Source organism: Dromiciops gliroides, chromosome 4 (genome assembly GCF_019393635.1).
Source record: "Dromiciops gliroides isolate mDroGli1 chromosome 4, mDroGli1.pri, whole genome shotgun sequence".
NCBI classification, from domain to species: domain Eukaryota; kingdom Metazoa; phylum Chordata; class Mammalia; order Microbiotheria; family Microbiotheriidae; genus Dromiciops; species Dromiciops gliroides.
In genome coordinates this window covers 198,949,644-198,977,141 of record NC_057864.1, presented here as the reverse complement: position 1 = coordinate 198,977,141, position 27,498 = coordinate 198,949,644, and the positions used below count along the sequence as shown (strand labels likewise).

General features: G+C 43.6%; 1 protein-coding gene across 3 annotated transcripts; it reads left to right on the top strand.

The window, feature by feature from the left end:
• Positions 1 to 175: 175 nt before the first annotated feature.
• On the top strand, positions 176 to 27,498 carry ARMC7 (armadillo repeat containing 7). 3 transcript variants are annotated; one of them, XM_044004774.1, is made up of 5 exons: positions 184 to 263; positions 1,605 to 1,765; positions 8,579 to 8,722; positions 16,239 to 16,279; positions 26,262 to 26,311. In XM_044004774.1, exons 2-4 carry the CDS (start codon positions 1,675 to 1,677, stop codon positions 16,244 to 16,246), a joined length of 243 nt encoding a protein of 80 aa, XP_043860709.1. In that variant the 5' UTR covers positions 184 to 263; positions 1,605 to 1,674; the 3' UTR covers positions 16,247 to 16,279; positions 26,262 to 26,311. The 3 variants fall into 3 exon arrangements, with proteins under 3 accessions (XP_043860707.1, XP_043860709.1, XP_043860706.1); XM_044004772.1 differs by lacking the exon at positions 16,239 to 16,279 and having other exon boundaries at positions 176 to 238; positions 26,262 to 27,498; XM_044004771.1 differs by lacking the exon at positions 16,239 to 16,279 and having other exon boundaries at positions 26,262 to 27,498.

Genomic DNA, 27,498 nt, shown 5'->3' with positions numbered 1-27,498 from the left:
TCCCAGTCTCAGAGGCCCCACAAACACCTGGATCGGTCGGTCTGGCGTCTAGCCCGGAGTCCTAGCTCTGCTGCCCTAGAATTCCCGTGCTTTTATCCCTCGCTCTACATCACGCAGACGCCCCTCCTCCGGCTGGGATCTGCAGAGGGCGGCGCTAGGCCACGCCCCTTCCGCCCGGCTGAGGGCGGTGTTAGCACCGCCTTCCGCTCGGGAGGAGCTGAGATGCTGAACGGGCGCGGTAGGTGCAGAGTATTGGGCTAAAGGTCGGTAGTCTGTACGGGGGCTTCGCTTGTCCCCAGATCAGTCCTGAAGCGACGGATCCCAGGGACCCCCTTGTCTCTGAAGCGCATTGCTTGTGTCCCTACGCCTGCCACCCTTCCCCATAGTGAGATTTAGGCAGGATCCTTGAAACTTAGGAAATTATTTTTGTTGTGTTGCATTGGTCTTTACCGAGACCACGTGTGCTGGGAAGAAGGGCCTCCTTCAGAACACTAGCTCTGGAATCAGAGCACCCAAGTTCAGTCAGTCATCCAGCATTTATTATGCCCCTACTGTATGCCACGCACTAGGAAGGATACAGAGGGGGGAAGGTCCCTCAAGGAGCTTACATAGAAGGAAGTGGGAGTGGGGGGTGGGAGGAGGAGAGAAAGAGAAATATATTTACGTGTTTGCAAAATAATTACAATGTTCATGAGGGAGGAAGGAGGCAAGAAAGGCATCCTATAGAACGTGCTGCTAGAACGGAGTTTTGAAGGAAACGAGTATAAGAGGTAGGTGTGAGGGCATGAAGGACAGCCAGTGAAAAGTGAGGTCAAATTCACAAGCATTTATTGATTGGTTGATTGATTGAGGCAGTTGGGGTTAAGTGGCTTGCCCAGGGTCACACAGGCTAGTATTAAGTGTCTGAACCCAAATTTGAACTCAAGTCCTCCTGAATCCAGGGCCGGTGTTCTAACCACTGGGCCACCTAACTGCCCCTTAACAAGCATTTATTAAACATGTACTCTATGCCAGGCACTGTGCTAAGCACTAAAGATATGAAGAAAGATAGAAACAGTCCCTTCCCTCACATACAAGTCTAAAGGGGACAACATGCAAATGACTTTGTACAAACAACATATATTCGGAATAAATTGGAGATGATCACAATGGGGAGGTATTAGCATTAGGGGGCCCAGGAAAGGCTTCTTGAAGAAGGTGGGATTTTAGTGGAAAGAAGTCAGGAGACAAAGACGAACCCAGTTCAGAAGGAAAATGCGCTTATTAAGGAGATGGAATGTCGTGTGGCCAACATCATTGGATTACAGCTGTCTGGTGAAGTAGATCGTGTTGGTTCATAATTTGTCACCATTGCTGGAGAAATAGTGGTTTTTAAATCAGGTTTTTCTTTTAGGGAATAGGCTTGTGGTCACAAAACGCTGAGGTTTCCAAATATAGTCCAGCTCACTTTCTTACTCTTAGTCACTTCTGGGTCCAGCTAATCTTTTGCCATGCCAGTCTGGGATGTAGGTACAGAGGGACCAATTTAGCCATCCATCTCACTGCATGAGAGCCTAGAGCAGTGGTTCTCACCTTTTCCCTTTTCCTTCATGATATCTTGGTAGATTATCTGCCTGTCCAGTCCTGCTGCTTGTTCACAAACACCTCCTAAAGTGTTCCCCAGAACATCCTACCATGGACCCAAAGCCTCGAATTATGCCAGAGGGAGGACGGCTAGAATACCTGCAGGCATTGGTCACTGAGTTCCAGGAGACATCGAGCCAAGGTGAGGGTGGGGAGGGACCTATCAGACCCAGGTCCTTTGTACTGAGCTGGCTTCCTGCTTCCCCCAAAAAAACAGCTTACATGCCATTTATTATTTTAATGTTTTTGTTACAAATTAGACTTTCTTGTTGTCCTTCATTCTTGTTTTTGTTTGTTTTTTGGGGGGGTTTTTGGTGAGGCAATTGGGGTTAAGTGACTTGCCCAGGGTCACACAGTAAGTGTTAAGTGTCTGAGGCCAGATTTGACTCCAGGGCCGGTGCTCTATCCACTGCGCCACCTAGCTGCCCCGGTTTTTTGTTTTTGTTTGTCTTTTTGGGGAGAAAGAGTCACAGTGATTTTTTTGGGTTTTTTTTGGACGGGGAAATAAAGGTTAAGTGACTTGCCCAGGGTCACACAGCTAGTAAGTGTCAAGTGTCTGAGGCCGGATTTGAACTCAGGTACTCCTAAATCCAGGGACAGTGCTTCATCCACTGCACCACCTAGCTGCCCCATTTCATTCTTGAAGAGGACCAAAATGACATCTCTATGTCTGGGTCAAAGTAAAGTGTGTCTGACTGTGGCTGATCAGACCAATATGAACTTGGAAGACTACCACAGGTCGGGCACAAATAGTTCACATGAACATTTGGAGTGGAGATGTCTCTAAATTTGTATATCTCACGTTTCTTTTGAGCTACTGTGGTGCAGTAGATAGAGTGAAGGACCTGGAGTCAGGAAGACCTGAGTTCAAATTTGACCTCAGACACTTACTCTTTGTGTGACCCTGGGCAAATCACTTAACCCTGTCTACCTCAGTTTCCTCCTCTGTAAAATGAGCTGGAGAAGGAAATGGCAAACCCACTCCTGTATTTTTGTCAAGAAAAAAACAAAAGGGGTCATGAAAAGTAGACAGAACTGAACAACAATAAATGCAAATCAGACACAAACGGGCCTGGATGACCTAGCAACTCCCTAAGACTATAAGCTGTAATAGGAGTATCAGCCTGCCTTGGTGGAGTAAGTTTGTCACTAGATACTCCCTATAGAAGTGAAATCACAGGTCCCCATCCCTTATTGTAGAAATAAGTAAGTATATAATGTATATATAACATCAGTAATTTGAGGTTTATTATACAATTACTAGTCTATCAGAAAGAGACAAACAAATCTCCATCAGTGGAGCCTTGACCTTTTTAATCTTTTGCTAGGGTTTTTTCTTTCCTCACCCCAAGTTATGTCTTTAAATTAAAACAACCAAACAAAAATCAGAAAACATCAGCAATGTACTCTCCTGACAAATGAGTTTCTCTCATTATTTTTTTTTCCTTCAACACCTATTGCCTTATTTCATTTTCTCAATTGTTAAAAGATTCCAAGAGTTATCTTTTTGGGGAAGCTAGGTGGTGCAGTGGATAAAGCACAGGCCTTTGATTCAGGAGGACTTGAGTTCAAATTTGGCCTGACACTTGACACTTACTAGCTGTGTGACCTTGGGCAAGTCACTTAACCCTCATTGCCTCGCCACCCCCCCCAAAAAAAGAGTTATCTTCTCAGATAAGCACCTCACTTAAGCTTGGCCAGCTAGGGTGCTCTGAGAAAAAGGGGAGAAAGCAGAGGAAATCACAGAACCTGAGAGTGAGAAGGGACCTCAGCAGCTTTCTAGTCCAATCCATACACCAAAGGAATCCCCACCAATAACATGCCTAACAAGTGTTCTACTTGAAGCCTCCATTTGAAGACCTCCAAGGAGGGAAAACTTAGTACCTGCTGAGGGAGGCCATGCCACTTTGTTTTGGCTCTCATTGTTTTTCCTGACATTGAGCCTGAATTGGTCCCTTTTTTTCCCATCCTTTTCTCCTTGTTCTGTCCTCTCAGGTCAAACAGAATAAAGCTTATTCCTCTTCTCTTTAATACCTTTCAAATACTTAGATGGTGGGGCAGCTAGATGGCACAGTGGATAAAGCACCAGCCCTGGATTCAGGAGGACCTGAGTTCAAATGTAACCTCAGACACTTGACATTTACTAGCTGTGTGACCCTGGGCAAGTCACTTAATCCCAATTGTCTGCCCCCCCCCAAAAAAAAAAAGAAACAAACAAACAAATACTCAGGTGGTGTTTGGCCTTCTACTTCCCCAGCCTCCACCCTCCCCCACTTCCCACTTCCCTACCAAGTCTTCCTTCAGATGGCCATATGTCACAGACTCAAGGCCTTTCAGCATCTTGGTTCCCCTCCTCTGATCACTCTCCAGCTTGTTGAAAAAAGCAGCACCCAGAACTGAGTGCACTGGAAGACATCTGGATTATACCAGATAGGGTTTGACAAGGACCGAGTACGCTGACACTATCCCCTCCCTGTTCTCCCCTCCCTGTTCTCAGGAGCTGTGCCCCAATTAATGCAGCCCAAGATTACATCAAGCTTTTTTTGGTTGCTGACTCAGACTGCACTTGTACTAAAACACCCATATCTTTTCCACACTGCTGTCTAACTGGGCCTCCTTGTATTGAAGTTGATTTTTTTGGTCCCCAGATACAATATTCTACATCTATCTTTATTGAATTTCCTCTTCTTAATGATTCAGCCCAATGCTCCAGCTTATCGAGATTTCTTATTGGATCCTGACTGTCATCCATTGTATGAGCGATCCTCCCACCTTAATGTCACTTGCAAATTCGATGAAGATATATAGGATTTTTTCCAAATCGTTGGTAAAAATGTTATTGGCACAGTCCAAGCACAGACCCTGGGGTACTCTACAGGACATCCTGACACGTTTTCACTGAAGTATTAACACTAGTCTTTGGATTTGGCTTATCTAGCCAGTTTTGAAATCATCTGAGTATATTATTATCTAATCTATGTCTTTTCGTCTTCTCCATGAATATAGAATGGGATACTTTTTATCAAAATCTGTATTAAAATCTAGGTGAGGGGGGCGGCTAGGTGGTGCAGTGGATAAAGCACCAACCCTAGATTCAGGAGGCCCTGAGTTCAAATCTGGCATCAGACACTTGACACTTACTAGCTGTGTGACCCTGGGCAAGTCACTTAACCTTCATTGCCCTGCAAATAAAGATAGATGATAGACAGAGAGAGAGAGAGATGATAGATAAATGATAGATTAAAAAAAATCTAGGTGAAGCATTCCTAGATGCAACATTCCCCCTCATCTACCAGTTTAGTAATCTTGACAAAAAGGGGATGAGGTGAGTTGGGCATGACCTATTCTTTTTTTTGTTTGTTTGTTTGTTTTTTTAGTGAGGCAATTGGGGTTAAGTGACTTGCCCAGGGTCACACAGCTAGTAAGTGTTAAGTGTCTGAGGCCAGATTTGAACTCAGGTACTCCTGACTCCAGGGCCAGTGCTCTATCCACTGTGCCATCTAGCTGCCCATGACCTATTCTTTTTAAAAAAAAAAACACTAAAAAGCCCATTTTTTTTTAAGTGAGGCAATTGGGGTTAAGTGACTTGCCCAGGGTCACACAGCTAGTAAGTGTTAAGTGTCTGAGGCTGGATTTGAACTCAGGTACTCCTGACTCCCAGGGCCAGTGCTCTATCCACTGTGCCATCTAGCTGCCCATGACCTATTCTTTTTAAAAAAAAAACACTAAAAAGCCCATTTTTTTTAAGTGAGGCAATTGGGGTTAAGTGACTTGCCCAGGGTCACACAGCTAGTAAGTGTTAAGTGTCTGAGGCCGGATTTGAACTCAGGTACTCCTGACTCCAGGGCCAGTGCTCTATCCACTGCGCCATCTAGCTGCCCATGACCTATTCTTTTAAAAAAAAAAAAAACACTAAAAAGCCCATTTTTTTTTAAGTGAGGCAATTGGGGTTAAGTGACTTGCCCAGGGTCACACAGCTAGTAAGTGTTAAGTGTCTGAGGCTGGATTTGAACTCAGGTACTCCTGACTCCAGGGCCGGTGCTCTTTCCACTGTGCTACCTAGTTACCCCTAAAGAAAGCCCATTTTTATATAAGTTTTGAGTTCCAAATTCTATTCCTCCTTCCCTCTCTCCCCTCCCCCTTCCCTGAGACATCAAACAATCAGATATAGGTTATACATGTACAGTTATGTAAAACATTTCCATGGCAGTCATTTTGTATAAGAAGACTCAAATAAAAGAAAAAAACAAAATGAAAAATAGTGTACTTCAGTCTGTGTTCCATCAATATCAGCTTTTTCTTTGGAGGTGGATAGTATTCTTTATCACTAGTCTTTTAGTGTCTGAGGTCTTTTAGTGTCTTGGATCATTGTATTGCTGAGAGTTGTTAAGTCATTCATAGTTCTTCATTGAACAATATTGCTTTTACTGTGTACAAAATTCTCCTGGTTTTGCTCACTTCACTGTACATCAATTCATGTAAATCTTTCCAGGTTTTTCTGAAATCATCCTCCTTGTCATTTCTTATAGCACAATAATGCATGACGTGTTCTAGATGAAGCCAGTGCTAGCTCTTTGTAATCACTATTTCCCTTCTAGATGTTCACCAACTATCTCATTTAATGAACAGATCTAGGATTTTCCCAGCAATTGAAATCGAGCTCACTGGTCTATATTTTGTATGCTTTGTCTTCCCTATCTTGAAAACAGAGAAGACATTTGCCCTTCTTTCCAAACCCATGGCACCTCTTCCAATTTTCAGTATCTTTCCAAGATCACCTACAGTGGCTCTATTTTCAGAGCCTGAGGATGTAGTTAGTTCATCTGGGCCAGGTGAATTTTCATCAAGGATAGTGAGGCACTTTCTTGCTATCTCCTTACTTATCTTGGGGGTCAACTTCCTATTAGTTGATTTTGTTTCGTAATTTCCACCATAAATGTCATTCTCCTTGGCAGAAAAAAAAAGAAACAAAAAAATATTTAAGTAGCTCTGTGTTCTCTCTATTGTTAGTTATCAACATCCCATCTACCCGCCAACAGTAGCTCTGTCCCTTCTTGGATCCTTCTTTTCCTCTCAGGAACCTATTTTGTTGCATTTCATTGCCATTGATAGCTTCAACTCATTCTGAGCTTTAGCATTCCTGTCATTATTTTTTGTGTGTGAAGCAATTGGGGTTAAGTGACCTGCCTAGGGTCACACAGCTAGTAAGTGTCAAGCGTCTGAGGCCAGATTTGAACTCAGGTCCTCTGAATCCAGGGCCAGTGCTTTATCCACTGCACCACCTAGCTGCCCCTCCTGTCATTATTTTTTTATGGAAACATGCCATATGTTTGCATTAATTCTCTGTTACTCGTCATTGCTTCCATCTTCTGTAAATTTATTCTTTAAATTTAAGTTGGTTGTGAATTCTCTGTATAGCCACGTCAGTCTCTTCAGACAAATCCAGTTTTGCCTTCTCATTAGAATTGTTTCTCTTTTGTGTCTTCAGAATTTCATTCTTGAGCATCTTTCCTCCCCCGTCTAGGCTTCCTTCCTTTGGAACATTTTGATCCAGGGCATCCTATCTCTCTTTCCTCAGGACCCTTTGAAATCTTCTTTCCTCTAATCTAGGGTATGTGTCAGACAATGCCTAGATTTCCTCTCCTCTGTTACAAACTTTAGGAAAGAGTGGTTACTTCCCTCCAGAATTTCCATCATTTCTATCTCAACAACCAGGTTCTCTCCATTAGTGAGATTCAGACCCAGAAAAGAAATTTTCCTAATTGGTTCCTCTGCCTTTTGAAGGATGGAATTCACAAAGGCAAGTTAAGAAATTATTAGCTGGGGCAGCTAGGTGGCGCAGTGGATAGAGCACTGGCCCTGAAGTCAGGAATACCTGAGTTCAAATCCTGCCTTAGACACTTAACACTTACTAGCTGTGTGACCCTGGGCAAGTCACTTAACCCCAATTGCCTCACTAAAAAAAAAAAAAAGAAATTATTAGCTGCTCGGGCCCTTTGGCAGAGAGAGGTTCCTTTAGCGTCCTTTCAGCAGAGGTGACTTGTGCCTACGTGAATGCCTAGAAGTGGGTAGTTGTCATCCATTCTGACAAGTCTTGATAGGGTCCCTCTTGCCTTCATTCTTCAGGAAGACAGCACACCTACAAATGGCCAGTCCCAGTCCCTGGGAGGAGGGAATCACCAGTTACTGGCTCTGCTCACTTTTCTCGCTGTCTTTTGTGGGATCATCTCCTACCTCCTTTGGAGGGTAAGCAGCCTCAGCCTCTCCCTTCAGTATGAGCTCCAAATCTTTTAAGTCCTGATGGTACAGCTCTTCTTTTCCCATTTAATACTCTCCCATCTTCCATTATCCTTACAAGGAGGTCCAGTATGTCGAGCATGGATTTCATGACTCTTCTTTTACCATTTGAATCTTCTGTTTTCCCCAGGAACCTTTCATTCTCCCTACCAACCCTGAATCTAGAGAAATTCCTTTTGTCCCATCACCTCCTCTAGGTGATAGTGGATCAGCCGACACTAGATAGTCAGATAACAACACCACAACTGTGGCAGAAATTGAAACATGGGGGCAGCTAGGTGGCGCAGTGGATAGAGCACCGGCCCTGGATTCAGGAGGAACTGAGTTTAAATCCGGCCTCAGACACTTAACACTTACTATCTGTGTGACCCTGGGCAAGTCACTTAACCCCAATTGCCTCACCAAAAAAAAAAAAAAAGAAATAGAAACATCGAAACACTTGAGTATAACACGTCACTGCACAGGCTACCCCACCCTCCATGCTGGTGTGAAATTTTTAGCCTCTTCTTTTAAAACATTTGGGTGTTTTGCATCTTAAGAACCTGGTTGGGAGTTGTTTATAGCCTGGGACAAAGAGAGAAAGTCCCTGGCCCTTCCTCTCTCTGTCCCAAGGGGACACAGTGCCCCTCATCAACCTAATGTTTCTTTTCTATTACAGAAGCCAAGGAGCAGGTCCTGGCCAATCTAGCAAACTTTGCCTATGACCCCAACAACTACCAGTATCTCCGGGACCTGCAGGTGTTGGATTTATTCCTCGATGTACTGAGCGAGGACAGCGATACCTTAGTGGAATTTGCCATCGGTAAAGGGCCTGTGGGATTGGGTGGTGGAAGAAGTAAACTCATCTTGCAATTTTGTACCCTCCCCCCCGCCCCCCCATATTCCCCTGCTTTGGAGTCTTCTCTGTCCAGGCTTTTGGGCTAGAGTCATTTGTTAGTGATGAGAATGCATCATCTACTGGAAATACATCCTCTACTTATGAGAGCCATGCATTAACTCTCTATACAACCAATGCACAATAGGATCTGTTGACTTCAGTTTCCTCACCTGTAGAACATGAACATAATAAGACCTGCTCTGCTTAACTTAGAATGATAGTGTGAGAATAAAATAGTAAGATCGAACAAGGAACAGTGTGGCAAAATGAAGAAAGAGCTTCCCTGGAAGTCAGAAAACCCCTCGGTCAAGTCTTAGCTGTGTGACTATGGGCAAGTAGCTTAATGGATCAGTATCTCAGGAATGTCTTAGAGACTATAAGTCATAGATGGGTTGTTTACCTACATCTGTGGAGGAATTTTCCACACAAGGGAATTTCTCCAAATAATGAAATTATAGTATATTGATTAATTTTATCAAACAACTTTCTTCCCTTTTTTATTCTTTGTTTCAAGAGATGACTGTCCCGGGAGAGCAAGGGGAAGAAATATATCAAAAGCAATTCATAAAATTAAAAAGAAAGAAGGAGAAATCAGGTCTAGACTAAAAAAAAAAGATTGAAAAACACTTTGAAAAAATAAAATTACTATTCAGGTTAAAGTACCATTCAGATGCTCAGTGTTCATTAGTAACAACTTGTGTTTATGTTAAAACATTTCCAGAACACATAAGGACTCTCCTAACAACCCTCTTATTACCCCCTCTTTACTGAAGCTCAGAGAGGATGACTTGCCCACAGCCACACACCTGCTTCAACTGGGTTTCCCCGAGCTTGAGATATCATGTCTTGCACAAAAACATAAGAATTTGTAATGAACTTTTTTTTGGTGGGGCAATGAGAGTTAAATAAGTGACTTGCCCAAGGTCAAACAGCTAGTAAGTATCAAGTGTCTGTGCTGGTGCTCTATCTACTGCTCCACCTAGATGCCCATAATAACATTTTGGTTTTGGTTTTGGTTTTTTTTAATTTTAGTAAGGCAACTGGGGTTAAGCGACTTGCCCAGGGTCACACAGCTAGTAACTGTTAAGTGTCTGAGGCCGGATTTGAACTCAGGTACTCCTGAATCCAGGGCCGGTGCTCTATCCACTGCGCCATCTAGCTGCCCCCCATAATAACATTTTAAAAAATGCTTCCCACCTATCCCCCATACTAATAGAGTTTGCAATAGCAAAAGCAAACATATGCTGGAGCCTGGGCATCTAGCCTGTGCCCCAGCAGGCTGCCCACCAGCATATATCTATTATACAACTACTGTGTGCTTAGTCCAGTGGTAAGACAGAAGTTGAGATGACTATCCAGGGATAAAAATGGAATGAATGAAATGGTCCCCACGCATGTGGAGCTTCTGTTCTAACTGGACCTATAACAAGAAAGAGAAGAAATGGCCGTTAAACCCAAGGTAGTCTGAGAGGAAGGGCGCTCATGCCCAAGGGATCAGAGGAAATCTTCATATAGAAGGAGATACTTGAGGTGCCTCTGGAAGGAAGGGAAGGATTCCAGGAGGTGGAGATGAGGAGGCAGGGCACTCCATGCCTTGAAGGCTGGAGTTGAGAGATGTTGGGAATGTTATGTGTGAGAACAGAAAGACAGCCAGCTTGGCTGGGTCACAGAGTGTGACAGGGGGAGTAACGTCCACTGAGGCTGGAAGGAGGGGTTGCGGTGTGGTTGTAAAGGGCTTTAAAAATGAAACAGGAATTTATATATGAGATACGTGTGGGGAGCCCCTGTTTATTGAGGAGGAGAGTGACTTGGTTAGATCTATGCCTAAGGAAAATATCTTTGGCAGCAGTGTGGAGAATGGACTGAAGTGGGGAGAGAACAGAGATAGACCGATTAAGGGAGTGTTGCAGCAATAGAAGTGAAAGATAATGAGGGCCTGGATGGTGACAATGACAACTGCTGCTGCTGCTGCTGGTAGTGGTAGTAGTGGTAGTAGTGATGGTGGTGGTGGTGGTGGTGGTAGTAGTAGTAGTACTAGCATTTATATAGAAGTTTAAGATTTGCAAAGCATTTTACAAGTATTATTTCATTTGATTCCCACAACAACCCTGGGAGGTAGGTGTTATTATTACCTCTCTTTTACAGATGAAGGAACTGAGGCAGACAGAGGTTGAATGACTTGCCCAGCTCATAAGTGTCTATGGTTGGATTTGAACTCAGGTATTCCTGACTCTGGGCAGCTAGGTGGCAGAGTGGATAGAGCACCAGGCCTGGAGTCAGGAAGATTCCTCTTCCTGAATTAAAATCTGGCCTAAAGGGGCAGCTAGGTGGCGCAGTGGATAAAGCACTGGCCCTGGAGTCAGGAGGACCTGAGTTCAAATCTGACCTCAGATACTTGACACTTACTAGCTGTAGTGACCCTAGGCAGGTCACTTAAACCCCAATTGCCTCACCAAAAAAAAAAAAGGAAAAAAATCTGGCCTAAATACTTAGTGGCTGTGTGACCCTGGGCAAGTCACTTAATCTTTTTTGCCTCAGTTTCCTTATCTGTCAAATGAGCCGGAGAAGGAAATGGCAAGCCACTTCAGTATCTTTGCCAAGAAAACACCAAATGGCATCACAAAGAGTCGGATATACCTGAAATGACTCAACAACTTCCTGACTCCAGATCCAGTGCTCTGTGTACCATGGCATCACTTAGCTGCCTCTAGGTGGTAGCTGAGAGAATAGAGAGAAGGAATCTGAACTATAACATGTTACAGAGTTAGTGAACAGCAAGATTTGGCAACGGATAGTATATGTGGAGTGAAGGAGACTTAAAATCTTACTTTGATGCTCCTTATGGCATAGAAGGCCCCCATGAAGCTGTGCCAGCCCCCTATAAATTCACAGAGGAGAGAGGCTCATCACTGAGCAGCTGGAAGATAATGGACTTCATCCACAGAAAACTCTCAAATACCATCTGCTAAGTCACACGGGGGGCTGTCATCTGCATTGAGAGACTCCAACCTTCAGAATAGTGAGGCAGCCTGCATAGAGGCTGCTGTCACCAACTACTACCTGGGGTTGTGCTAGCAAGCTTGAATCAAACAGTGATTTTTTTTAAATTAAATTTTTTTTTCAGTCAGCAAAGATCTTTCCCTTTCTTCTGCCCACTCTTTCTCGGACCCCAAATGGAGAACAAAAAAAACAAAACAAAACAGTACCCTATTAGAAATATGTATCATTGGGCAGCTAGGTGGCTCAGTGGATAAAGCACTGGCCCTGGATTCAGGAGGACCTGAGTTCAAAGCCAGCCTCAGACACTTAACAGTTACTAGCTGTGTGACCCTGGGCAAGTCACGTAACCCCCATTGCCTCTCAAAAAAACAAAACGAAACAAAACGAAATATGTATCATCATCAAGGGGAAAAGTCTGCATATTGGCCATATCTAAAAGGAAGCTAAATAAATCATTGACCCTACTGAGATATATTCCTTTTCCCCTCCCTTTCCTTCCTCTTTTTTTTTTTTGAGTCCATCAGGGTTAAATGACTTGCCCAGCATCACACAGCTAGCACATATCTGAGGTGGAATTCGAACTCAGGTCTCTCTGATTCCCAAGTCCAATAGTCTCTTTACTGTGCCACCCTTCTTTACACATCTTAGCATTACAAATTGCTTCATGGAATGTAGGGAAGAGAATAATGAAGGGAAATAAGCTTTGACTAAGCAACAACTGTGTGCCAGGCACTTGATAAATGCTTTTAAAGTATTACCTCATTTGATTCTCACAACAACTCCACAGAATGGGTGCTATTATTATCCCCATTTTATTTTTGAGGACACCGAGGTTAAGTCGCTTCCTCGGGGTCACACAGCTAGTAAATGACTGAGGCAGGATTTGAACTCTGGTCTTCCTGAGTGCAGGCCCAGCACTTTTATTTATTGTGCCACTGGCTGCCTCTGTAGGGGTTCCTCTGGTCATGAGGCACCATAATCTGTATCACTGCAATAATAGCTTATTTCTCTGTGTCCTGTCATTTATTGTATTTGTAGAACCCTTTCACTTATGAGAGGTAGCTTCTTTGATACCTTTTTTTAAAAGAATTTGAGTACACTGTCCAGCTAGGTGGCCCAGTGGATAGAGCCCTAGTCCTGTAGTCAGAAAGACCCAAGTTCAAATCTGTCTTTAGACACTTACTAGCTTTGTGACCTTGGGCAAGTTACTTAATCCTGTTTGTCTTGCTTTCCTCCTCTGTAAAATGAGATGGAAGTGGGGGCAGCTAGATGGCGCAGTGGTTAAAGCGCTGGCCCTGGATTCAGGAGTACCCGAGTTCAAATCCAGCCTCAGACACTTAACACTTACTAGCTGTGTGACCCTGGGCAAGTCACTTAACCCCCATTGCCCCGCAAAAAAAAACAAACAAAACAAAACAAAAAAAAAATGAGATGGAAGTGGCAAAGGATTACATTACCTTTGCCAAGAAAAACTAGAAAATGGTTCATGAAGAGTCAGACATAACTGAACAACAAAACCCACCCTTCACCATTGCAGATTGCAGCCCCTCCACATGTCATTGTATATGATCTTTGAAAGTTGCTATAGATGAAAAATTCACTAAGTTGGCCTCAAGTCAGTGAGATATAAAATACTTTTAAGTGTCTAGTTTTGTGTAGTTGATTCACTTGTGTATAGATGAAAAATTTCAGAGGAGCAGCCCACTGTCTAAAATATGATTATGGGGCAGCTAGATGGCACAGTGTAGAGCACCGGCCCTGGATTCAGGAGTACCTGAGTTCAAATCTGGCCTCAGACACTTGACACTTACTAGCTGTGTGACCCTGGGCAAGTCACTTAACCCCAATTGCCCTGCAAAAAAAACAAAAAACCAAATAAAATATGATTATAATACAGAAAAGTTATAATCAGTGATGATGGTCTGCCTTGTGTCTCCAGGTAATACCTAGAGTACCTACCTTATATGATTATTGTGAAGATCAAATAAAATGATGTATTATCATGCACTTTGCAAACCCTAAAGTTCTATATGAAGGTGAGCTTTCATTTAGGACATATCTTTAACAACCATAGGGCAGATAGATGGAAAGGAAGCCCCGAGTTCAAATTCTACCTCAGACATTTGCTAGCTATGTGACCCTTGGGCAAGTAACTTCACCTTTATGGGCCTCAGTTTCCTCTTCTGGGGATACAAATAGAATCTACTACCTCCCAGGGTTGTCGTGAGAATAAAATGAGATTAATATTTGTAAAGCACTTTGCAAACCTTAAAGCACTATATAAATGCTAGCTATTATCATTATTTCATCACAATTACTCATTGACCCAACCCTGCTAACTAGTTATAGAACAATATAGCCATAGGATCAGCTGCCAAACCAACGTATAGACTTTATTTTGTTTTTTTGTGTTTTTTTTTAGTGAGGGCAATTGGGGTTAAGTGGACTTGCCCAGGGTCACACAGCTAGTAAGTATTAAGTGTCTGAGGCTGGATTTGAACTCAGGTCCTCCTGACTCCAGGGCCAGTGCTCTATCCATTGTGCCACCTAGCTGCCCCATGTATAGACTTTATAGGGCCTAACATAGAGGCTTAATAGCTGCCACTATAGTCAAGTGATTGTATAATAATCAGTCCAGTTAAATCAGTATAGGAGCATTTTGATCTGCCATGGAAGGTATCTCTGGCAAAGTTACTTAATGTGCTTAGATTTCCCCAAAAAGCTTTCCCCAAAAGAGTTGTGACTTTCCCAAATCATCCCATTTTGGAGAATTGTATGTGTATTAAATAGGTGTTCAATCACATCTGATCTTTTGTGACCCATTTGGGGTATCTTGGCAAAGATACTGGAGTGGTTTCTCCTTTCCTTCTCCAACTCATTTGACAGATGAGGAAACTGAGGCAAACATGATGAAGTGACTTGCCCATGGTCACACAGCTCTTGTTCACCCTTCATTCTCAAAGAAGACCAAAGACATCACAAAGGTGATTGTCTTAAGTGTTGGAGTCCAGATTTGAACTCAAGATGAGTATTCCTGATTCCAGATCCAGCACTCTATTTACTAGGTCACCTAGTTAGTTGCCCATTAAATAGATAAGGGTTATTTCTGCAAACTACATTCTGTCCAGGAATAGTTTCTTTCTTGGAACCACCCGCAGGTGGCGCTGCTGGCACACTTGACAACTGTGATAGGGCCATTGAGAATGCAGTCATTCTTTCAATGATGCGCATGATTAAGGTGCAGTCTCTGGGCTAGAGGGAGTAGCATAGCTTAGCTTTAACACAAGAAAGGGCCTCTTGGACCTCTGAATGTAAAAATCTTAAAAATGTCATTACAGCCTTACAGAAAGTAAGCAGGGTGCCAGCAACCAGTTATGGGTCAGATAATTGGCTCCCCATTAAAATTGATGGGAAATAAATGAACATTAGGGGTAAACCACATGGCCATTAAATTTTAGCGTCGGCACAAATAGAAGGTGTCCCATTTTTCATTTAAATTCCATTTTGTACTTCTACCATCTCTTCACTGGGGCCACAAAATATTTGAATTCAGGTCCTCTTGAATCCAGGGCCAGTGCTCTATCCACTGCGCCACCTAGTTGCCCCTAGTTTCTTGGTTCTGATTGTATAATTCCTTTTTGCTTTCCCAAAGGCCTGCACCAATTCATCACCCCACCAGCAGTGTCATATGTGTCTGTTTCTCCACCACTCCTTGGGAATTGAATCGGATGCCTATAACTATTCTTGCCAATTTAATGAATGTAAAGTGGCTCCTCAGACTGGTTTTCATTTGCATTTCCCGGGATAGTGGGAATCCTTAAATTGTTGGGATTTTTTTCCCAAAAAACTTACTATATAAATGCCTTTTTCTGGGATACAAAACATAAGTAAGCCTAATTATTCACCTAATCATTCAAAGATACTGTTCATTAGGATCTGTTTCAAGCCCTTGGGCAACAGATTAAAATAATGGGGGAAGCAACAGTTTTCTGGATTTTGAGGTTCTCAAATTACATCAATGTTTGAACCAATCATAATTCAGTGGTGTTTAATTAGTCTGAATTGAATTTCTGTTTGTCAGTCAATTAGCACTTATTAAGCACCTATGATTGTGCCAAGCAAGCATCTGGGTGGCACAGTAGATAGAGCACCAGACCTGGAGTCAGGAAGACTCATATTTCTGAGTTCAAATCTGGCCTCACACACTTAACAGCTGTGGGATCCTAGGTAAGTCACTTAGCCCTATTTGCCTCATTTTCCTCATCTGTATAATGAGTTGGAGAAGGAAATGGCAGACCACTCCACGGTCTTTGCCAAGAAAACCAGAGTCGATTGACTGCACAACAACTGTGCTAAGCAGTGGGGCTATAAAGAAAGGCAAAAGATAGTCCCTGACTTCAAAGAGTTCTAATGTATTTCTTTTTTTTTTTTTTTTTTGCAGGGCAATGAGGGTTAAGTGACTTGCCCAGGGTCACACAGCTAGTAAGTGTCAAGTGTCTGAGGCTGGCTTTGAACTCAGGTCCTCCTGAATCCAGGGTCAGTGCTTTATCCACTGCGCCACCTAGCTGCCCCTCTAATGTATTTCTTAAAACAATACATCAGATTTTCCCTTTACCTATAAATTTGGTCATCCTGCTAATTGAAATGACACTAAAGATGAGTTTATTTGTCAGCCTTATTTCTCCTCTAAACTGTACCCAAACTGGATTACTTACCATCCAGACCACTGGGTTTTGGGGCCTAGTCTGTAACTTAATTCTCCTATAGCAGAGACTGTTTTGTTATTGTTTGTATCACTAGCACTTAGCACAGACCTTTATACATAGTTGTTGTCGTTTGTTCTTCATTCTCAAAGAGGACCATGACATTGGTGTGATGTCATGACTTGCACTGAATTGGATTTAAGTAAGGGAGGTCTGTGTAAGGTCACCAACCTCAGTCTCTCCTCCAGAACCATCTAGGTTCAGTGGCAACATATATATCAGGATGACTGGAGTTGGCCCCAGATGTTTAAGGCAGTTGGAGTTAAGTGATTTGCCCAAGGTCACACAGCTAGTGTCTTGAGGTGAGACTTGAACTCAGGTCCTCACAACTTTAGGGCCAATGCTCTATCCACTGCACCACCTAGATACCCCCTTATACATAGTACATACTTAAGAAATGCTCGTTCATTGTTCGTTCATTCATTCATTCAATCTTTGTATGCAGGAAGTGGCTAGATTTTGGAATCAAGGCACCTGAGTTGAAATCCTGCCTCTGTCACTAGTAACCTGGTTTAACAACAACAATAGCTAACATTTATATAGCACTTTAACATCTGGAAGGTGCTTTGCAAATATTCTCTTGTTTGATCCTTACAACAACCCTGGGAGAATCTGCCCCCTTTTCTGTTCTCATGCTGCCACCACTGATACTGCCTTTTATTTCCTCACAGCTGGATTATTGCAATAGCCTGCTCATGGGTCTGTCTGCCACAAGTCTCTTCCCACTCCAATCCATCCTCCACACAGCCACCAAAGTGATTTTCCCCAAACTGGTTCTACCATGTCACTCCCCCACTCAATAAACATCAATGGCTCCCTATCACCTCCAGAATCAAATACAAAATCCCTTCATAATTTAGCCTCCCCCTCCCCCAACAAACTCTTTAATCTGTGATACTGGCTTCCTGGCTGTTCCTCAAGCAAGACACTTCATGTCTCAGCTCTGGTCTTTTTCATTAGCTGTGTCCCATCCCTGGAGTGCTCCCTCCTCATCTTGGCCCCCTGGCTTCCCCATCTTCCTTCTACAGGAAGCCTTTCCCAATCCCTCTTTATTCTGCTGCCTTCTCTCTGTTGATTATCTCCTCTGTATCCTGTACATCGCTCATTTGTACCCAGTTGTTTGCACGTTTTCTCCTATCACTATAAAAATTAAGGTAAACCAAGAAACAGGGTTCTGAGCATGGTCAGTTTGCTAGTTAGACCAGCAGGAACCAAATAAATTGGATCTGTGACCTGTCTCAATGACCAAAGACCCTGAGTGAGGGCAGACCGTCTTTTACAACAATTAGCAAGATGACAGAGCAAAATCTCAAGGGCCTGAAGTGTGTCTTCTTTTGATTGGCCCGACATTACATCATCACAATCCCAATTGGTGGATATTTTAATAAGGAGGTAGGCTAATAGTCACCTCAGCTCCTCCCCATTGCTTCCTTGTTAGGAGATGGGAGTAATCCTCAGGTGATCGGATTAGTCTGCAGTCGAGAGTGTAGTTGGCCTTGGGCTGCCACTGCTTTGAATCCACTGCTTTGGGTTGTGGGTGCTTAGGGGAGGTTACCCAAGAAACTCAATTCTGGACCAGCAGATAGTGGGTGAGGTTACTAAGGTGGACACTACAAGGGTAGAGATTCCACAAGATGAAAGCTTGCCCTTTAGGCATGTTTCTCCAGGTTATAGTGAAGGGTGGTGTTATACAAAGGTAAGGACTTAGAGGGGTATGGGAGAGCATAATTAAGTCTTAAAAACAGAATCAAAATCAGTTTTCAATTGTACATTCCCCCATTAGACTTTAGTTCCTCCAGGGTAAGGACGGTCTTTTGCCTTTCTTTTGTTTCCCTGGTGCTTAGCATAGTGTCCTGGCTGTAGTAGGCTCTTAATAAATGTTTCTGGCAGGCCTGAGAGACAAAAGGAACAGAAAGAGAAGGGGGCTTAGCCCCGGAACTGCTCCTAGCTTCTTTTAGGGCCCTGTTCATGTCTCAGGGGCAAGGCAGCTCCTCCTCTCCTGAGACACCCAGCAGCACTAGATGGTGGCAGGGCCTGAGGGCTGGGGTAGGGCAAAGGGAGTAAGGCATTGGAAATTACAATGGCAGAAAAATATCTATAAAGGTCTTGTCCCACTTCACTTAGCCCTGGCCTGATCCCGATCCTATCATAGTAAGCTCCAGTCCTTCCACATTATCACTCCTTTTCTGGCTTCCTTTCTTCCCTTCCCAGATTCCCCCCTTTAATTAACCAGTTCAGCCCTATACTACCGCAACAATCCTGAAAGACCTCAGAACTCTGATCAATGCAGTCATGTTTTCAGGAGGCTGAGGGTGAAGCATGCCTCTTCCTTTTTTTTTTTTTTTTTTTTTTGTTTTCCAGGGCAATGACTTGCCCAGGGTCACACAGCTAGTAGGTGTCAAGTGTCTGAGGACGGTTTTGAACTCAGGTCCTCCTGAATCCAGGGCCAGTGCTTTATCTACTGTGCCACCTAGCTGCCCCCTTAATAAATGTTTCTTGATTGATTGTGGTAAATACTATTCCCATTTTACATTTGAAGAAACCAAGTCAGGTTAAATAATTTGTCCAGGATTGCATAGCTACTACATCTCTGAGGCACAGTTTGAATTCAGGTCTTCTTGGACTTCCAGGTCAAGCACTCTCCTCACTGTGACGCACCTGCCCTTCTAAGCTTCCATTTTTTAATTTGTAAAGTAGAGATAATAGTGTTTGAATTACCTCATGAGGAAAATTTTTTTAAGCCAGGCCAGACTCAGGCCAGTCTTGTGGTTCAGGGTTCAAACAAAACAGGTCATTGGAAGACCGTCTGATTGATTGTTTTTAATAAGTTCAGATATTCAGCACTGGTTCAGTGGGGTGTCACTCCCTGACCTCCATGTTGGCTGTGATCTGTCATGTGTGAAAGCCTAAGAGAGGAGCTCCTGATTCTTTGTAGGCTAGCTTTTGCGTTCATCCCACCAGAAAGGGAGTTCAGTGATCCAACCCCCTATATCAATTCAGTCTCAAGGACAGTTTCAATACCTTTTAAGGAAAAACAGCCTGATCTATTGTGGGGATGGATGTTGCTCCTTTGACAAAAATGCTTTGTGAACCAAGCTCTACATCGTTGTGAGCTATTATTATCCCTCCTTCATTTATGACCCCTGTGTTCCAGTTTTAAGATTAGATCTGCTTTTCTCGTTATTCCTCAGAAGGTTTTGGGTTTTTGTTTGTCTTTTAAGGACTGTCCTATAGCTTAGAACCAGAGAATAGAATCTTGCCTTCTCAGGGAGCTCTCCAAGGTTCCTGCCAGCTCTAAACCCCTAAACCCTTAGAGGTCACCTCGTCTTCCTCATTCATTTTGTGTTTAAGAAGGCTTGGAGTTCTTCCTTTCAACTGTTCACTAGGACTCAATGACTGAACAAAAAATTGCAGTGAGTAGCTACAGATGCTTTTCAACAGCAAAAGATTAGCGTAAGTGCATCTGATGGTGTGGTTTTTTTTAATTATGCAAATTCGGTCCTCAATTTTCTAAAACTTTTTGCTAAATTGTCCCTTTCTTGGCCTTTTCTATTGTTGATCTTCCCATTTGGAATGATTGCATTTCATTTTGCTACTCTTTGGATTCCACCAATAATATTAAGTATTGATTAATAATCCACAGCCCATGCTAAAGAAGATACAAAGGAATAGGAAAACTGCCTCTGAATTTATAATCTTGTTGGGCTGTCTTGAGCTCTGGTTTCAGAAGATGGTGGCTGTGATTAATGAAGGTACTCTCCTCATAACAATCTGCTTTGTGTTACAGGCACAAGTCTGCCAGAAACAGTTTTTATTCATTGAACATTAATCTAAATTCAAGCATTAATCTGCTGAAGAGAGATGTGCAGAATGGCACAGTCCCCACATGCCCTCAGTCACATCTCTGACATAATGTTTGGGAGGGTTTGCTACCTGGATTGAGGGGCCAGCTCACCCAAAGAATTGGAGGCTCATCAGGAATCTTGTAAAATAAAAAGAGATTTATCAGGAGAGAGATAGGGGCAGCTAGGTGGCACAGTGGATAAAGCACTGGCCCTGGATTCAGGAGTACCTGAGTTCAAATCCGGCCTCAGACACTTGACACTTACTAGCTGTGTGACCCTGGGCAAGTCACATAACCCCCATTGCCCTGCAAAAAAAAAAGGAGAGAGATATACAGCCAGGGTAAAGATCGCCATGGTGACTGTCCCACTGGAGTAAGAGAAATCCTGGCCTTTTGTATCTTTACCAAACAAAGAAAGGGGAGGGAAGGGCAAGACAACTGTGAGGGGATCAGTAGCATACGCAACATCCATCCATATCCTTCATATCATCTTGCAGACCTTGATATGACTAATCAGCACACTGGGCTCATACCTGAGGTGGGAGAGAGAGCTGTTTTTCCCTTGGCCTTGGGGGTTGGGATCTTTAGGTTTCTTGGGGTCCCACTGTATTCCCACAACAGTAACACATTCTGAAGTAACATTCACAGGAATCTTGAACAAGGAAAACTTCACCACACAGTTCCACAGCTCAAAGTTAACTTTTTATCTCATCTAACAGTACAGGATCATTCTCCTAACTCACCTGACCCATCTCTGACCACTCCCCTCAAGGGTTCTCTCACAGCTGCTTGCAAAGGAACTGCAATAATCCAAGGGACCTCCTAATACTCTAATCCCTTCAGGAAATATTGAAAGAGGGTTCTGCCATTAGGTGGATCCTTAAACAGGAGAAGGCAATGAGCTTAACGAGATCTAGGTATTTCTTTTTCTTTTTTTTTGGTGAGGCAGTCAGGGTTAAGTGACTTGCCCAGGGTCACACAGCTAGTAAGTGTCAAATGTTTGAGGCCGGATTTGAACTCAGGTCCTCCTGACTCCAGGGCCAGTGCTCTATCCACTGCACTACCTAGCTGCCCCAATCTAGGTATTTCTTATTCTAAAACTGGTTACCACCACATACTTTCCTAAGAGCAAAGATAAGGCCTACGAGAAAGAATTTTAGTGGACAGCATTTCCTAAGAGGTTTGATTCAGTATTGATAAAATTTCCTTTAGGTTCTTCTAAAAAGAACTTTACACTGGAGAAGTATTTATTTGTTAATAATTTCATTTTTCATGTGCTTCTACAGCACACAGTGCTGTAGTTACATCTGCTAATAGCAGTGTTGTGGGCCAGCAAGGCTCACAATTTCAGGATGAGAAACACTGTTTTAGTGACCACAGCTGTTAACCAAGAGACCCACATAGCTACATGATGCTTTGTTGCCTTTAGACTCCAGTGGTAGTGAGGTTCCAATTTAGAATGTGGTCCTGAAGACTGCAGGAGGCCAGGCCAGAGTGAATCCTTCCCTAGGCAGTGCCTGAGGCCCCCAGAGAAGTCTTCCTCCAGCTAAGGCGGTAGAGTTATGGTCTTTAGGATGAGAAATAAGGCTAGGTGGGAGGAGGGGGAGAGAAGGGAGAGAGAGGACAGTAAGTGCTGAGAAATGGAGCAATAGAGGTGAGAAGAAATGATTAAGTAAAAGAGCTGAGTGCCAGACATTTAATAAGGAAGAAACAGAAGCCACTTTGAGGATAGCAGGAAGTGAATGCAACACCTAAAGGAATTTTGGCAGTTTGGGGATAACAGCTCCAGAGGAAAACAGAAGAAAAAAAGTCTGTGGCATTAAGAGGCAAGTGGGTAGAGCACTGGAACACTTGGAATCAGGAAGACTTGAGTTCAAATTCAGCCTTGGATACTTGTCAGTCAGCAAACATTTATTGAGGGCCTACTATGTGGCCAGCGTTGTGCTATGAAGCAGGCATTGTTGTCGTTCTTCCTTTGTTCTCAAAGAGGACCAATGACATCACAAGGCTGATGTCTTGACTTGCAGGTGAATTAGATTTGTCAGGCAGAACTGTGCAGTCATCAGATTCACTCTCTCCTCCAGAACCATTGGAGTCCAATGGCAAGATATAGATCAGGACAAATGTCCATAGCCCTGGATACAATGGGAGACCTTGGCCTTTTTAAGTTAAGGTCTTTCCCAGGTCTCAGTTTGTCTAAGGGAACACCCATTCAGTAATTCAAGGCTAGGTAAGAATTGAGTCAAAAGATGGGGGGGGTGGGGAACGACAGCTAGGTGGCACAGTGGATAGAGCACTGGCCCTGGATTCAGGAGGACTTGAGTTCAAATCCAGCCTCAGACACTTGACACTTACTAGCTGTGTGACACCCTGGGCAGGTCATTTAATCTTCATTGCCCTGCCCAAAAAAAAGATGGCCTGATTTGTCTTCACAAAAGAATCAATCCGGGAGGGGCAAACCCTCAGAGTTTTTAGCCAGAACAGAAACAATTTCTATTTTACCAAACCAGGGATACAAAGAGAAGCAAAAGATAGACCCCTTCAAAGAACTCAGACTAATGAGGAAGACAACACACAAACAACTATGTTTATTGTTGTTTTCTTGAGCAAAGATACTGGGGTGATTTGCCATTTCCTTCTCCAGCTCATTTTTTACAGATGTGGAAACTGAGGTAAGCAAGTTGAAGTGACTTACCCAGGGTCACATAGTTAGTAAGTGTCTGAGCCTGGATTTTAGCTCAGGTCTTACTCCAGGCCTTGTGCTCTATCCACTGCACCACCTAGCTATCTTGTTTGTACTGTGTACAAACAAGTTCTATATAGGTTAAATAGAAAGTTGTTGTTTGTCCTTCCTTCTGGATTTAAGTGAAACAGGGCTGTGCAGTCACCAGCCTCACACTCTCTCCTCCAGAGCCATCTGGGTCCAGGGACAAGATATAAATCAGGACAACTGGAGATGGCCAAGGATGCAGGCCTTTTAAGCTAAGGCCTCTCACTGGGCTGTTTGCCAGAGGCAATACCCACTCAGTGATTAAGTCTAGGTAAGAAATGAAGCAAATAAAGGCCTCTTTTACCTTGTGGCAAAGAAAATAAATAAATGGGGGGTGTTGGGGAAAACCCTTAGGGTTTCTGGCCAAAATAGAAACAATTGCTCTTTAGACCCACTCTGAGCCATCAAGAAGCCTGGGCTGGGGCCTCTTGTTGGCCAGTAAACAAGAGCCAGAGTTGTTTGGGTTTAAGTAGGAAGTAATCACTGAGGCAAAGCACTAGATTTAAGAGGAATTGAGAAAGGTGGTAGAACGTGGGATTTTAGCTGAGATGAGATGTGGAGGGAGAGCATTCCAGGCATGAGGGGCAGCCAGTGAAAATACCCACAATGAGGAGATGGAGTGTCTTGTTTGAGGAATAGCAAGGAAGCCAGTGTCACTGGATCAGAAAGTACTAGCCGTGTGACCCTGAGCAAGCCCCTTAACCTCTGCCTGCCTCAGTTTCTTTATTTCTAAAAAGAGGATAACTAGCTCCTGCTTCCTAGGGTTGTTACTGGGATCAGATGAGATAACATATGTAAAACATTTTGCAAATTGTAAAGCCCTACGTCAATGCTAGCTATTTATTAAGGGGGGGAGTTGGTCAATTTGTTGCCTGTTTGTTATCCTCTCTTAAATGTTTGAGGGAGGAAGAGGTGCTATGTTCAAAAGAATAAGATTGAGGAAACTGAGGCTCTGTAAAGCTGAAAAGGGTTGGCAGAGGGTCCTCAGCACATGAGTAATAGAGCCAGAATTCTATCCAGGTCCCTGGATTCTATTATTTCCTTCTAGTTCTTTCTTCCAATCCAGTCCTGCAATTCTGACACTGATGAGAAGGCCAGAAGTAGAGATGTTTAGGCAGACTTTGAGAATAGCAGGGAGTGTTGTTTGGTATGTAAAACGTGTGCTATGTGGAGGGAAGTAGTCAGAGATGAGGTTGTCAGGGGCCAAATGGTGGAGGACTTCACAGAGCCAAGTTCAGAAGCTTTCACTTTATGCATTTGGCAGTGGGGAAGGAAGCCATTGGAGGCTTTCGAGTAGCTGGGGAATGAGAAGGTGAATTACATGATGTTGGAAGTGACTCAGGTTCAGCACATTCATAGTTTAGGATCCCTGTTGGGATGAAATGAGGTGCTCATAAACCACTGAACAACTAATAACAGGCAGTTTACTTTGCCCTAAGAGAGCTGGGATATGTGACACTCAGTGGCCTTAGATGAAACTTTGGTCTCTCCACCTCCATTCATGGGCCTACTGAGCCCTAAGTGTCAGCCATCCAAAAAAGAGGAAACTATCAGCCAACTGGAGGCCAAACAGGTCCAGGGTGGCAGCTTTGTCTCCTTTTGGTAAAAACTAATCTGTGTGCCAGGAAGGAAGGAGGAGGAATGGTCCTAACTGGGGTGTGGAGGACAACCAACAGATATTAGTCCTGTCACACATGATCACAGCTGTTTTAAGAAGAGTTTTCTGGCAGTGACAACTAGAATAATTTGGAATGAAAAGAGATGAGAGGTTTATCATCTTTGCTCCACACATGAGACAGAAAACAGGAACTTAGTGTGGACTCCAAGAGAAGTTGGGTTGGAGACAGAGGCAAGTCAGCTGGTGGGTGAAGCAGCATGAGGTCATGCTCAATTGCTTTTGAGGCCAGATGTAACTAAACAGACAGGGTTGAGAGGAGGACAAGGATTCAGGTGCCAGCCATGCCTGGGACTAAACTCTAGGCTGGGATCAGGACTAGGAGAACATGGACATCGTTGTGCTTCTCTTTTTCCTATGAATTCCCAGTAAAAGTTCCATTTGGTAAACTTGTTTCAAGGGGACTGAAGGAAAGGCATTGTTTTCTCTCTCTCTCTCTCTTTTTGCAGGGCAATGGGGGCTAAGTGACTTGCCCAGGGTCACACAGCTAGTAAGTGTCAAGTGTCTGAGGCCGGATTTGAACTCAGGTCTTCCTGTATCCAGGGTTGGTGCTCTATCCACTTCACCACCTAGCTGCCCCCCCCTTTTCTCATATTTTTGATAAATATGAATATTTACACATCACTTACTAGGGAAGAGGATGGTTATGAACTGAACGTGCTCTAGAGCAAAGACAGAGCCAGAAATCCCAGGAGAGGTAAAGCCTGATGAAAGTGATGAAAGTTAGTCTTTCCTGACTTGCTTGGCTTCTCACAGGATTCTCTCCTATTGGGTCTAATCCTTAGGTTTGGTATTAGAAGGAACTGCTTTTAGGTTTGGTCTCTCCACCTTTATCCATGGGCCCCAGTCATCTATCCAAAAAGCAGAAATTGAATTTTCCAAAAGCAAAATCCAAAATAAGAATCCCCATCACCCCTAGGATTAGCTTGTCACCCCTTATCAGGTGTGCTGTGATAGGGATTTCTTTTGGGATAGGGGTTGGACTAGAATGGGCAGCTAGGCAGCGCAGTGGATAGAACATCCTGCCTGAAGTCAGGAACATGAGTCTTCCTGAATTCAAACCTGGCTTCAGACACTTACTAGCTGTGTGACTCTGGGCAAATCACTTCACCCTGTTTGCCTCAGTTTCCTCATCTGTCAAATGAGCTGGAGGAGGAAATGGCAAACCACTCCAGTATCTCTGCCAAGAAACCCCCAAATGGAGTCACAAAAAGTAAGCCATGCCTGAAAACAAACTCTCTACTGCACTAGAATGCCACAGAAACATCTTCCAGCTCTCAAGTTCTATGATGTGATCCTAGGAACAAGTTTTAGAATTGCAGAAATGTGGCCTCCTCCCCATCTTCTCTCCCCCTCTCCCTAGGATTATGGTCCAGAAACCAACAAGGTGCTTGACTTCTTTTGTCCTGTAGGTGGCCTCTGCAACCTGTGCCTGGATAAAGTCAACAAAGAGTATATTCTGCAGATGGGAGGCATTAAACCCATCATCAACTGCCTGTCCAGCTCCAATGAGGAGACCGTCATGTCAGCAGTCACAACACTCATGTACTTGAGCACAGCCCAGTCCATCCAGGAACTCACAGCCCTGCCTGTGGTGGAATGCATGCTACGCTTCTCCCTCTCTGCAAATAAGAGACTTAGCAATCTGGCCACCATCTTCCTGGAAGACTACTGCTCCCCTAGCCAGGTAGAAGAAGCCCAGAATCTGAGTGCACACACCGCCGTAGGCATCCCACTCCCCAGAGACTGACTGATACTGTGCCAGCGAGGTGGTGTCCATCCTCACCAGGCCCTGCACAGTTGGTGGAGAAGCTTGTTAGAAGGGCCATGTAAGTAAGGGAAGCTGAATCTGGGAAAAGACCAATTTAAGCTGGGCTACAGGGACTGAAAGATCATAAGGTTCTTCAGGAGAAAAATGTCCCATCAAACAGTAAAGCAGTTTGGGGGGTAAGATGGGGAAGCCTTGAAAGAGTAATCTGAGGACAGACAAGATGTGGTACTATCGATAGGGACAGTGCCACTGTCTGGCAGCAGATAGTGGCCAAGGGTTTTATACCTCTCTGGTAGGGGGATTTGGCTAGTAATATATAGGTTCCCTCAAAATCTGCAAGGTAAAACTACAGAGCCCTGAGATGAATGCCATACACCAAATATCAAAAAGTTTTGTTACTCTAGTTAAATAGGAGTGAGTGTAGAAGAAAGAGGAACAGTTAGGACCTGAACTCTAGTTCAGGCCCTGCCTGATTACCAGCCATGTGATCTCTGTTAAACAAGGCATTTAACATCCATGAGCCTTGATTTTCCCATCTGCAAAATGGATATAAAATGACTGTCAATGTGAAGCTCAAATGAGATTGTGTCCAAGAGCAACAACATGTAGGGATGATCAGTTATCATACCAGTTGGTTTATGCCACTCTATCCTCCAGCCACCCTCTTTAGGTTCTGCCCTCTCAGTTTGATATAAAATCATCCTTGTTGAAGGGCCAGGAAATACATTTAATGCATCATCTGGCCCCTTAGGAAGACTTACCTGGGAGAAGGCAGTTAAGCACATGAGGGGGCCATTCTCTAGAATGGGTTGCTACATTTGCATAATCGTTAACTGTACTATTTTGTGGTAAGAGTTGAGGCCATAGGTGGCTGTATA